At 43.5% G+C, this 14,215-nt stretch overlaps 1 protein-coding gene across 1 annotated transcript; it reads left to right on the forward strand.

Annotated features, from left to right (window-relative positions):
• The first annotated feature begins 1,194 nt into the window (after positions 1-1,194).
• Positions 1,195-13,423, forward strand: LOC136450913 (mediator of RNA polymerase II transcription subunit 12-like). Its single transcript, XM_066451600.1, has 11 exons — positions 1,195-1,504; positions 1,730-2,041; positions 3,017-3,076; positions 3,328-3,433; positions 3,642-3,713; positions 7,954-8,007; positions 8,111-8,218; positions 8,923-9,072; positions 9,159-9,509; positions 9,605-11,904; positions 12,901-13,423. The coding sequence occupies exons 2-11, from the start codon at positions 1,932-1,934 to the stop codon at positions 13,373-13,375; spliced, it is 3,786 nt and encodes a 1,261-aa protein (XP_066307697.1). The 5' UTR covers positions 1,195-1,504; positions 1,730-1,931; the 3' UTR covers positions 13,376-13,423.
• Positions 13,424-14,215: the final 792 nt, after the last annotated feature.

The raw sequence follows: 14,215 nt of genomic DNA on the forward strand, positions 1-14,215 counted from the left end.
TTTATCTGTTTCAGACATATGTTGCAAATGCTTCATCTGTATGTTTCAAAAGTATATCGGGCGTTGCACATGTTGTAATAGATGCTGGTGGCTGGTGCACAGCGGCCTGCCGCAGCTGCCTGGTGCTGCTATTGGGGCGTCGCCGTGGTTCATTTGTGGGCGTCTGAGGGCGGCAGACGCCTCCGCGGCGCGCATCTGCAGGCGGGGGCGGCTGACTTGGGACCCATGTGGTTTTCCCTTGCGGGTACGGATGGACGCGTGGGCGCGATGCGGGCGGGCGCAGGGCGCGGGATGCGATGCGGGCATGCACGAGATGTGATGCGGGACCGAGGCGCGGAAGCTGCGTCTAGGCGCACCCTACAGCCGGATGTCCGAGCGCTAGCCCTTAGATTACTCGTTCAACATAACAGGCATCGAATGATTTTGTATCTATAATCATAGCAGCAATAAATAAAATAAATATAATAGCTTTACAAAGCCTGTTCACTTGTTCGTATCTGGCTTATAAGCCATGTCTTATCAGCCAACGAACAATATTTTTCTCTCACGCCAAACCAGCCAACAGTACTTTTAGTCATGACTTATAAGCCAAACCAGCCCAAACAAACGTGGCGACAATCTTGAATCAACAGCGGCAACGAGCACGAGAAAACCACCCGGCCGTACCACAAGTCTCATTTTCCATTTACTATTGTAGGCCGACAGGAGATTTGTCGAGAAAATCCCAAGCACGGGGTATCTTGTTGTGTTGGTCCCCCCGGTCACTCTCATCCCCACGCCCAAAAATTCAGCCCTTGTTTAGTTCGTGAAAAGTTGGAAATTTGGCTACGGTAGCACTTTCGTTTTTATTTGACAATTAGTGTTCAATCATGGACTAATTAGGCTCAAAACGTTCGTCTCGCAATTTTCAACCAAACTGTGCAATTAGTTTTTTTTGTCTATATTTAATACTCCATGCACGTATCGTAAGATTCGACGTGATGGATTCAGTAACACTTTTTGAGAAAACTTTTCGCGAACTGAACAAGGACTAAGTCCTCAGGGTGGCTGGGTGATGACGATCGGCCACGGCAGCAAACGGAACAGGAGATGAGTCAACGGTCAGCGCGGCGTGGCGTTACTATTAACGGAAGAAGAGAGGATCAGACAGACTTTGAGCGGAAGGGCTGCTGCAGCTGTTTCCTTTTCCTTTTCCTTTCTTCCTCCCGACACCCGAACGCAACGCAACCCCTCTCCAGAGAGCCACACCACCATTTCCCTTTGCCTTTACCAACCCACCACCGCAGCGCAGCAACCCAGCACCAGCAGGCAGGGCAGCGAGCAGCAGCTCCACCGATCCATCCACCCATCCACTCGTCACTCCCTCGCCCCGCCGCTCGCCTCCTCCACCCTTCTCCCGTCCCCGCCCCGCCACCAAACCCTAGCCTACCTGCGCTGCCCACCCCGTGTGCTCCGCTCCGCTCCCCCGCGGTCGGCCATTTTCTCCGCCTGATTTTCGCACAAGGTGAGACTCCTCTCCCCCTAAAACCCTACTCTCGCGGATTCGGGATCCGGCCGCGCGCGGATCTCCGCTCACCTCTCCGCTTCCTCCCTCCTCCAATCGACTCCCCTGATCCGCGCCTAGGGTTTCGCCGCCCCGCGATCTGCAGCTCCTTAGCCGCTCTGCAATTTTTTTATTCCAAAAAATTGTTCCCCGCTGACCTGACTCCTCAACCCTGCTGCCCTGCAGTGATCGACCTCGCCTCCGACTTCTTCCCGCCCGGCCGGCGGGCGGAGCACCGCGCCACTGCCCAACCTCCTCTTGCTTTCGCTTTTCTGGCCCGCGGCTGACGACAAATAAAAGGAGGCTTTCCCCACCCCCGTGCCGCAGCAGAGCGCCCTGATCCGTGATCATGCCGGGGGCGCCGCTCAGGTGACTTGCTGGGGGGGCCATGCAGAGGTACGCCGGCAACAGTGCTGGGTTCAGCGGCGGCAGGGACGGCGCGAGGTCGGAAGCCTCGCCGTTTTCGTCCTCCTCCTCTGGTTACCCCGTCAGCTCCAGGTGACTCTCTACCCCTGTTTCCCTGTCCAGGGTGTTGGCCGCATGGTTAGGCGTTTGTTTACAACAACAGCCACCTGTTATTTGATTGGTGTAGTTGCTGAGTAGGCACTGTGGTACGATGCGGTGTCACCGCTTCGGATTAGGCAGTAATAAAGGCACCTCACTGTAATGCCAGATGTTCTTGTTCGTGCGCTCCAACCCCCACGAACAAACTGCATGCATGCTGTACTTACACTTTTTCAAGGCTATATTGTCAGCAGGATTTGTGTTTAATCCTCATACAAACTGCTATCCATCACCGCCCTCAATAAAGTAGCTTGTCACAGACTGTTGTATTTTAACAAAGTGGAAAATCCATTGTATGAGTGAACATATATAGCTTGTAATCGCATTATTCTCTACTTGCTTCGTCCTTTGATTAACTTTCGTGTTGAACCTTTCCACGAATGCATTGCCTAGAGATTCATGCTTTCAAAAGTCTGAATAGCATGTTGCAGTCTACCAAATAACCAAGTGCTCATCGTTGTTATTTCTATTGAACTATGTTATGCTTCAATCTTTTGGTCTGAGAATGGAGCAACCCTTCCATGTCTGTTGTACAGTCAAAACAAATTGACTGCAGCGAGCTTGACTGGAAGTCTGCCATCGCAACACATATGCAGATGCAGAGATTTGAAGTAACATGTTCTCATTGGTGCGGATGAACTGGCGCCAGTAGTTGGGCTTTAATATACAAGTTTTGTAAACTTCCCATGTCTATTGTATAATAATAACTAGAACATATGTATCACTTGAAGTCTTGAAGTGTAGATATAATTGTGCCACATTCACTTGCTTGTTTGGAATGAAGGTGCTGTGGTGCAGTAGGAAGTAGTAGCGACCTCACTTCCAGTACTCTATTTCTTGTTTACATTTTGCTTGTGCATTTTTTCCCACTTCTGATTTCTTTTTCTCCCTAACACCCCTATCTTTCAGGCGGCAGCAACAGCTAGCTCCATACAAGCTAAAGTGTGACAAAGAGCCACTTAATAACAAGTATGTCTAACTTATGGACCAAAGCCACTTCACTTACGACTGTTCTTTTGTTTACATGCTTATTATCTCAGACTGGTTATGATTCCCTTCCTTTTTTTTGGCCCTCCCTTTCAGCTTTGATATGATTTCTGCTTATAAAACAACAATTTCATATGTTGTTCTTTTATTTACAACTTAGAACTATTGATTGTCCTATGACATGGTTTCATTTGATCCTATGGCATACCTTTTACATTATGTCTCTTCTGTAGGCTTGGGCCACCTGACTTCTATCCACAAACACCAAACTGTCCTGAAGAGACATTAACCAAAGAGTATGCACAAGCTGGTTATAAGGAGACTGTTGAAGGAATTGAGGTGTGTATGGAAACAGAAGTTGTACACAACACATTATGGACATCATGCTATTCTTTTTTCCACAGCAGCCATACTTTTAGGAGTTTAGACAATCATAACCTCTTATTTGTTATTGTATTCATCTGTACTTTGCTTTCACTTCCACAGTTTCGACATATTCCAACAATCTAGTGCATTGACTGAAATTAAATTTTCCTGGGCTTGATAGGAAGCAAGAGAGATTGTACTCAGCCAGATCCCATACTTCTGTAAGCCAGATGTTGTCATAAAGTGCAAGGAGGTAAGGAAAATCTGTCTATATTTACTGAATAATTTGTAAGGCAATCCTGTTTTTCCATTACAACAACAACAACAACAACAAAGCCTTTTAAGTCCCAAACAAGTTGGGGTAGGCTAGAGTTGAAACCCAACAGAAGCAATCAAGGTTCAGGCACGTGAATAGCTGTCTTCCAAGCACTCCTATCTAAGGCTAAGTCTTTGGGTATATTCCATCCTTTCAAGTCTTCTTTTATTGCCTCTACCCAAGTCAACATTGGTCTTCCTCTGCCTCTCTTCACGTTACTATCCTGGCTTAGGATTCCACTACGCACCGGTGCCTCTGGAGGTCTCCGTTGGACATGTCCAAACCATCTCAACCGGTGTTGGACAAGCTTTTCTTCAATTGGTGCTACCCCTAATCTATCACGTATATCATCGTTCCGAACTCGATCCTTTCTTGTATGACCGCAAATCCAACGCAACATACGCATTTCCGCGACACTTATCTGTTGAACATGTCGTCTTTTCGTAGGCCAACATTCTGCACCATACAACATAGCAGGTCTAATCACTGTCCTATAAAACTTGCCTTTTAGCTTCTGTGGTACCCTTTTGTCACATAGGACACCAGATGCTTGGCGCCACTTCATCCACCCTGCTTTGATTCTATGGCTAACATCCTCATCAATATCCCCGTCTCTCTGTAGCACTGATCCTAAATATCGAAAGGTATCCTTCCTAGACACTACTTGACCTTCCAAACTAATATCTTCCTCCTCCCGAGTAGTAGTGCCGAAGTCACATCTCATATACTCAGTTTTAGTTCTACTGAGTTTAAAACCTTTGGACTCTAAAGTCTCCCGCCATAACTCTAGTTTCTGATTCACTCCTGTCCGGCTTTCATCAACTAGCACTACATCGTCCGCGAAAAGCATACACCAAGGGATGTCTCCTTGTATGTCCCTTGTAACCTCATCTATCACTAAGGCAAATAAATAAGGGCTCAAAGCTGACCCTTGATGTAGTCCTATTATAATCGGGAAGTCATCCGTGTCTCCATCACTTGTTCGAACTCTAGTCACAACATTGTTGTACATGTCCTTAATGAGCCCGACGTACTTCGTTGGGACTTTATGTTTGTCCAAAGCCCACCACATAACATTCCTTGGTATTCTATCATAAGCCTTCTCCAAGTCAATAAAAACCATGTGTAGGTCCTTCTTCTTCTCCCTATACCGCTCCATCACTTGTCTTATTAAGAAAATGACTTCCATGGTTGACCTTCCGGGCATGGAACCAAATTAGTTCATAGAGACCCGCGTTATTGCTCTCAAGCGATGCTCGATAACTCTCTCCCATAGCTTCATAGTATGACTCATCAACTTAATTCCCCGGTAATTAGTACAACTTTGAGTATCCCCTTTATTCTTGTAGATCGGTACCAATATACTTCTCCACTCACCAGGCATCTTGTTCGATCGAAAAATATGGTTGAACAGCTTGGTTAGCCATACTATAGCTATGTCCCCGAGGCATCTCCACACCTCGATTGGGATACCATCCGGTCCCATCGCTTTACCTCCTTTCATCCTTTTCAACGCCTCTCTGACCTCAGATTCTTGGATTCTCCGCACAAAGCGCCTATTGGTGTCATCAAAAGAGTCATCCAACTGAAAGGTTGTGTTCGTATTCTCACCATTGAACAATTTGTCAAAATACTCTTGTCATCGATGTCGGATCTCATCCTCCTTCACCAAGAGATGCTCCCTTTCATCCTTAATGCACTTAACTTGGTTGAAGTCCCTTGTCTTTCTCTCACGAACCCTGGCCATCCTATAAATGCCATTCTCTCCTTCCTTCGTACTCAAATGTTGGTAAAGATCCTCGTATGCTCTACCCTTTGCCACACTTACAGCTCGCTTTGCAGTCTTCTTTGCCACCTTGTACTTCTCTATGTTGTCCACAATCCTGTCATTGTACAAGCGTCTATAGCATTCTTTCTTCTCCTTAATAGCCCTTTGGACTTCCTCGTTCCACCACCAAGTATCTTTAGCCTCGCCTCCACTTCCTTTGGTTACTCCACACACCTCTGAGGCCACCTTCCGAATATTGGTCGTCATCTTCTCCCACATGTTGTTTATGTCCTCTTCTTCCTTCCAAAAACCCTCTTTGATAACCCTTTCCTGAATACCTCTGACGTCTCCCCTTTCAGTTTCCACCACTTTGTTCTTTCAATCTTAGCTTGTTTATCTCCACGAGCACGCACCTGAAAACGAAAGTCTGCCACCAAAAGCTTATGTTGGGAAACAACACACTCCCCTGGTATCACCTTACAACCCAAGCATGCTCGTTTGTCCTTTCTTCTTGTGAGGACAAAGTCAATCTTGCTAGAGTGTTGTCCACTACTGAAGGTCACTAGATGAGATTCTCTCTTTCTAAAGAAAGTGTTGGCTATCATCAGGTCAAAAGCTACCGCGAAGTCCAGAACTCCCCCCCCCCTCCTGATTCCTACTACCATACCCAAAACCTCCATGAACTGCCCCGAAACCTGCGCTTGTAGTAACTACATGCCCATTAAGATCTCCTCCTATAAAAAGCTTCTCACTACTAGGTACAGCTCTAATCAGGCCATCTAAGTCTTCCCAGAACTGTCTCTTTGCACTCTCGTCGAGGCCTACTTGGGGGGCATACGCACTAATTACGTTTAAGACCATATCACCAATGACAAGCTTGACTAAGATAATCCTATCTCCTTGCCTTCTCACTACCACCACACTATTCTTGAGGCTCTTATCAATCAAAACTCCTACTCCATTTCTATTCGCAACTGCCCCTGTGTACCAAAGCTTGAAACCTGTATTGTCCACCTCCTTCGCCTTCTGACCCTTCCATTTAGTCTCTTGAACACATAATATATTTACACGCCTCCTAGCCGCGGTATCAACTAATTCTCTTAACTTACCTGTAAGCGACCCTACATTCCAACTACCTAAACGGATCCTAGTCGGTTCGACTAGCTTCCTTACCCTTCGCACCCGTCGACTCAGATGTGAAGACCCTTGCTCATTTTTCACTACACCCGGGCGCCGATGTAGCGCGCCACTAAGGATGCGACGACCCGATCCTTGCTCACTTGACGCCGTGCCCAGATCGCGACACGGCGCGTCACGGGGGTGACGACCCGGCCCTTGCTCATTTAACACCATACCCGGGTTCCGATATGGCGTGTCGCTAAGAGGGTTACGCCCCAACGGTTTTCTTTCGGGTTTCATCTCCATTAGAATGGCTAGATTTAACGTTGGCTCGCCACGCCTATCACAACCCTTCTCCTTTACCAGGGCTTGGGACCTGTTTTTCCATTATGACGCAAAAAATTGTTTTCTTGTTCGCAAGAAATGTTACTTCTGTAAAACGAGAGGGCAGAATGGATATTCTGGCACAAGGAAATGCTATAATTAATTATCATGTAGCACTGTTTTTTACATGGTTTCACGGCATATGACATTCCCATCCATTCCCTGTTTTTGTATTTTAATCCCACACCAACTTGTGATTGGTCGTGCCATCTGATACCTCTTCACAGATAATTGAAACGAATGTTTTCTTGCTTTGTACGTGAAATGTGCTAGGCCAATAACATTGCCTTATATGTTATTCTACTAAATTTTGTTTACAAGCCCTAGAACAGGCTGCTTGTGTGGCCAGCGATCCTTGTTTAATTATGAAGTTCTTGCTTACACCAGATGATCATAGTTGGTAACTTGGCATAAACATGCACCCTGGAAAATTACCTTTGGTACCCTGAAAGAACTTCTGATGAAAAATTTGCTTTTGGGCCTTTTGCATTCTTGTATCAAACATACTCAAAACTGCATGTACTGTGGCTGTAATGCTTGAAATGGATGATATTGCAGTAATTGGAATCAAGAAATAGCATTGAATTTCAGTTTGTCAACTTCCTTAGTTCGTTGTTTTTATTGTGTGATTTGGGGGTCCCTTCAGGTTTGATTTTGTTCTTTCATGTTTTGATATTCAAAACCTGCACATTCTACTGAATGTACTACATAGATTTATGTTTTCCTCTTAAGGTGTTGTTAAGCCTTCCAGGATAGTGGATGTAACCTTCTTGTTGGAATATGGTCTAATAATTTATATTTTCTTCCTCAAACCTTCTGTTCCCTTCCCTTTCCCTTTTCTTTGTTGTATGGTTTACTCAGATAAGGCTACAACTAACACTTTGTCACATTCATTCTTTGATGAAGGCACTAAAGAAGCGTTTAAGAGCGATCAATGAATCTCGTGCTCAAAAGAGAAAGGTATTTGTTCTGTATTTTCTTTAGTACTGGTGCCTGTAAAAATATAATCCCTCCTATTACATAATAACATAAAAAAAAACTGATGCTCTTTCTTTTTCAACAGGCTGGCCAAGTTTACGGAGTTCCTCTTTCTGGATCTCTATTGATCAAGCCTGGAGTTTACCCAGAGCAAAGGCCATGTAATGAAGACGCACGCAGAAAATGGGCTGAGGTCGAGCAGACTAACCTGTCATTTTCTGTTATAATATAATGTTTTGTTCAATGGAACCTCGGTAAATATTTCATGTTTGCCAACTGCAACAGCTTGGCTATTCTTGTTGTGGAGGCTATTCTCGAATTTGTATAGCAAAAAGTAGGCTCCAACAGATGTGCTATCTAATTTTGTAAAATAGGAAGCTGGCTATTCCTTGATTTTCGGTGGCCATATATAGGCAACCACAGGCGTTGGCTATATGACTTTGTAAAATAGCAAGGCTGTTGTAGATCTCTTCTTTTTTGAGAAGTTTTCTATTTTACAAAATGGCTAAACAATGGAATTTGGCAACTAATTTTAGCCAAGCTATTGGAGTTGCTCTAAATTTGCAAATTCTCGAGCTTGCCTTCGCATGATAGTTAGATGTTCTGCTTCCTTTTGAGTATTTGATAGTGTACTTCTAGAATAACAGCTAAGGACATATGGCCATTCTTACTGTGAGGTTGCTTTTGACATTTAAAATCTTGAACAGCCTTGCTACTTGGGATAGCGAGCATTAGCCTTTTTCACGTGTTGCGTCTGTGGAATTCAAAGTTGTACAGCTTGGAATATTTGATTTATGGCGCTGAATGCCGTTTTAACTTTTGTTACGCTGGCAGCAATGAGCTCAGCTCGCTTACATTAAGTATTCTCCTTTCTTTACATCCACTTTTGCCTTGCAGGCCCTTGCTCAGCCAAACAAGCGATTGCGTTCATTGTCTGAGCACGTTCCTCATGGTTACCGTAGGAAATCACTTTTTGAAGGTCTCATTCGATATAATGTCCCGTTACTAAGAGCAACATGGTTTATTAAAGTGACATACCTGAATCAGGTTTGGAATCTCTTGCAACCTATCTCTTGTTTACTACCAAATGCCACATTGCACCATTGTGATGACGTGTATTCAATTTTATATAGCTACAGACCCGACAGACACCTAACAGTGTTTCAGTAGCTGCTTCTGATAATCAACGATCTAATCAGTGGACAAAGGATGTTGTTGAATACTTACAACAGATTTTGGACGAATTTTGTTCTAAAGAGGGTGCCGTTGTACCTCCATCTTTTAGAGAGCAGTCATCACCAGGACTTGCTGCTGGAACCAATCAAATAAAAATTAAAACAGAAGCATCTCCAGCTGCTGGAGACAGTGAAGAACCCTTGGTGCACTTAAAATGGCGGTATATGGTTCGTCTCATCCAATGGCATCTCACAGAAGAATTGCTTGTTCCCTCGGTACTTATCGAATGGCTATCTAACCAACTCCAGGTACTTCTGTTTGAGAGTTCAATCGACGTCAAAGTTTATGTTTCAGTTCCTATTCGTCTATTGAAATTATTGATCTATTTATCTCCTTTGTTCAGGAGAGAGATTCGGTTGATGTTTTAGAGCTTCTTTTGCCTATCATGCTTGGTCTGGTTGACACCATTACTCTCTCACAAACATATGTGCGCATGTTTGTGGAGCTACTAGTGAGACGTCTCAATGACGCTTCTGTTGCCGATAGTCCAAAAAGGCCTTCAGTTTCTTCTGTTATAGCAGAGTTACTGCGATACATGGTACTTGCAGTGCCAGATACATTTGTTTCTTTGGATTGCTTTCCTCTCCCATCATTTGTGGTTCCTGATGTATATGGTAGAGGTGCTTTGTTGAAGATAACTAGTGGTGGTGAAATTTCAAGTTCTAAAAGGCATGATGCTTATCGGTATTTGTCCTGTGGTTATGCTGTTTGTTCAATTCAGAAACGTGCATGTGATCTCACAACAGTTGCTAACCCTAACCTTCAAGCACGTGGTGCAGCCAAAGTGGTACAGGCTTTGGACAAAGCTCTTGTCACAGGAAATTTGTCAGTGGCATATTCTTCACTCTTTAATGATTTATCTGATGCGTTAATGGAAGAGAGGTGGATTAAAGAAGTCAGCCCCTGTTTGCAGTCTTCTCTGATGTGGATTGGGACTGTTGAGCTATCCCTTATCTGTTCTATATTTTTCCTTTGTGAATGGGCGACATGTGATTACCGTGATTGCCGAGCATCTCCCTCTCAGAATGTGAAATTTACAGGAAGAAGAGATTTGTCTCAGATACATATGGCAGTGTCTATCTTGAAGAATAAAATGGATGAGATGAATAACTTGTCTCGTTCTAAGAGTAGCACTCGCGTTACCCTGAATAATATCACCAAAGGTTCTTCATTGACTGATGCTTTGACAGCAGCTGCTGTGGATGATTCTTCTGGATTGCGAAGTAATGCAAAGAATGTGGATGATAAGAAGGATACAAATGATATCTTTGAGAGCCCTGGTCCACTGCATGATATCATCGTGTGTTGGTTGGATCAGCATGAAGTTAGCAGTGTTGCAGGTTTTACCCGGGTGGATGTTCTCATCGTAGAACTTATCCGCAATGGTATATTTTTTCCTCAGGCTTATGTCAGGCAGCTAATTATTAGTGGAATTACTGACAAGAATGACACAATGTTGGATGTTGAAAGAAAAAGGAGGCATCACAGAACTTTAAAGCAGCTTCCTGGGTCTTCTTTATTTGATATTCTTGAGGAAACTAGGACTGCGGAAGAGCAACAGTTATATGAGATGATGTCAACATACTCCAGCGAGCGACGCCTTGTTCTCTCAGAACTTTCATGTGGTCACTCATTTTATGCAAGTGGCAGAGGCGGGTATACTGCAAGTTCCTGCATTCGGAAGCAGAGTGATCTTCCAGTTTCATCAGGAGGTGATAAGCATGGAAGAGTGCCAGAACAAGTAGAAGATGTTAAAGCTCTATTGTCAAGCCTGTTGGGTTTTACATATCCTCCCCCAGTGGAATCTGAACCTTGCCAAATCAAAACAAGCTTTCAAGAATCAGCAACGTCAACGCTCTCACAAGTTGATACTGGAGAAGCAAAAAGTGGATGTGAGGATTGTATGAGGTCCAAGGGGCAGAAATTGGATGATAGCGCCACTCCTTTCCAAGGGTTACCATTGATTCAATCGGACGAGGAAGATATTTGGTGGGTGAGGAAAGGCACAAAGTTACAAGAATCTTTCAACATTGAACCTTTACAGAAGTCTGTTAAGCAAACTTCTAGGGGTAGGGCAAAAGTGGTTCGTAAAACACAAAGTCTTGCACAACTTGCAGCTGCTAGAATCGAAGGTAGCCAGGGGGCATCGACTAGTCATGTCTGTGAAAGCAAGATGAGCTGTCCCCACCATAAACCTAATATCGATGGTGATAATGTTAAAGATTTTGATCACACGAGGGCAGCAAATCTGACTGAAATTGGGAAGTCACTAAAAAGACTTAGATTGCTCGAAAGACGATCTGTCTCTTCGTGGTTGTTGAAATCAGTAAGACAACTTGTTGAAGGAAATGAAGTGACAGCTGCTAAAGCTACCAATTCTATAAGCATCCTTTCTGTGCAGCCTGATGATAAAACAACATCCAAATGGAGACTAGGTGATGAAGAACTGCTGTCAGTTCTCTATGTACTGGATACATGTTGTGATTTAGTCTCTGGTGCGAGGTTCCTCGTATGGTTACTAGCGAAGATTCGTGGTGGAATGGGCTCTTCAGGCCAACCTGGGAGGAGTTCTATGCATACGAGGAACAGAGATCACCAAGTTTGTCAGGTCAGCGAGGCACTTGTGTTCTCATCTCTGCTTAGGTACGTTCATTCTGTTGTTCCGCTGTTTTCCAAAAGCTTTTATGCAATGATTTGTTTACACAAATGAGAAACAGGTCACAGAAGAGGGAATAAAAAAAGAATATATGATGTTTTGGACAAAACCATTTCCAATAAGCATTTTGGACCATTTTTTTCATACTATAATATCTTTAGTAGAAAGTACTATTATGTTCTGGTATTACTGTTTTTATATGACTAATCTGAACACTTTAAACATATGAGCTGTCAAGGATGTTTGACCACTCCTAAAGCATTACATATCTCTTTAAATGCTGGGAGTTATATTTATCTGGGGGAATTTTTTCTCTCTTTGTTATCTTGTTTTGGCATGTGTTTGTGTAAAATGTATGTGCAGATTCTGATTTGAGTCCATTTGGGAGCAGTGTATGCAAATTTTGCATCCTTGTTATTTTTGTGATATATACAATTTGAGATCTGCTTTTTTATTCAGGTTTTAAACTTTTAATGCATAGACAAGCTTTAGTTGTTAATGATCCCATATATATACTTACCATGAGAATCCTTGTTGAGTGTTCAATTAACCTTTCTTTCTAAAAGATAAAAATTATCCCCAAAAAGAATAGTAGAGAAGTTATTTGGTATCCATCATACTATTTTGCGTCACCTAAACTTGCTTTGCTATTTTGGGTTGTCTTAGAAAATGCAGTCCATGTGTGGAGAGGGGACCATGCACACATTGAGACCAACTTTGGGCACCACCTAGTAGATATTTATGATGTGACCATGTAAAAAGATTTAAGAGTGTCATGCCTAACAGTTTGCATCATAGGTAGATGTAGGTTAAGTCATACACTACATAATTAATTAGGAAATAAAATGAGAATTGGTCACTGTTGTATTAATGAGGAGTTTCAGCCAGCAGCTAGACAAGTCCCTTTGTCCATCAGCTGTATGGCTTTCAACTTTGTTATGATTTTATATGGTTTTGATATCTTTATTGTGCAATGCTTGCAGGTACGAGAACATACTTCTTGCGACTGACATCTTGCCTGATGTTCTAAGTGCTTTAGTGAACAGAAATTCTATGTCAGCAACTGTCAGGCATCCTGGTTCAACAGCTTTTGCTTATGTCCGATATTTTTTGAAGAAATACAGAGATGTGGCTGGTGTGGCCAAGTGGGAGAAAAGCTTTCGGACCACTTGTGATCAGCGCCTGTTAGCTGAGCTTGATAATGGGCGGTCTGTTGATGGTGATTTGATTTCTTCTTCGGGGATTTCAGCAGGCGAGGAGATTGATGAGCAGGTCCGCCAAAAGTTGAATGGAAGGAGTTCAAGACTCGTGCAGAATATGAAAGAGATAGTGCAACGGCAAGCTGATGAAATTCAGCGCAGTTTGAAGGAAAAGAAAGTTCTTGCAGCTCCCAGGAATCCACCCACTTTTGAGAAAGAAGATAGCTATCAAATTGCACATGACATTGTTCGGGCTTAGTAGAATGTATCAGGCAAAATGGGGGTGCAAATCCAGATGGAGACCTTTCAACAGTTGCTTCTGCTGTTTCTTCTGCAATTGTTTGTGAATGCTGGGCATGTGATAGCAAAACATTTGGATTTTGCAGGAGGTAACTATCAAGGTGTTAATTCTGTGAGAGTAATTCGCTAAATTTTGTTCGGGCACACTTTGCGTGTCCACCATCAATTCTCTTTGCTTACTGAAAGAAAACTCTTGGGGACCGCTTCAGCCGTTGCATTTGAAATAGCTCTGGCTGTTGAAACTTCTGCAGCTGTTACAGCAGCTTTTGCTCCTCCAAAGAATGCACCGCAATCAGTTTCAACCATCTCCTGAGGCCCATGATGCATATGGAAATCATACAAGTGATCTCAGCAACTCAGGGAAAGGCTTTGTTGGGAGAGCTGCAAAAGTATCTGCTGCTGTTTTCTGCTCTTGTTGTGGGGGGCTGTTGTTCATGGAGCTGTTAGTCTTGAGCGGATGGTTGCTGCTTTAAAAATAAAAGATGGTTTGGATATTCTGCAGCTCCTGAGAGGTTTGAAATCAAGTACGAATGGTGTATCCCGTCCTACTGGAACTTTTAGGATTGAAAACTTCACAGAAGTTTCGGTACATTGGTTTAGGATTCTATTGGGGAACTGCAGAACTGTCTATGATGGGCTTATTGCAGATATTCTTGGAGATTCATACATTCTTGCACTCTCAAGGTTGCAGCAGTTGCTTCCTCTAAGTGTAATCTTTCCTCCGGCCTACTCAATTTTTGCCATGGTTCTTTGGAGACGATATATTTTTAACCGTGAAGATCCACAGCTTTATCAGTCT

Source organism: Miscanthus floridulus, chromosome 1 (genome assembly GCF_019320115.1).
Source record: "Miscanthus floridulus cultivar M001 chromosome 1, ASM1932011v1, whole genome shotgun sequence".
Classification (NCBI taxonomy): Eukaryota; Viridiplantae; Streptophyta; class Magnoliopsida; order Poales; family Poaceae; genus Miscanthus; species Miscanthus floridulus.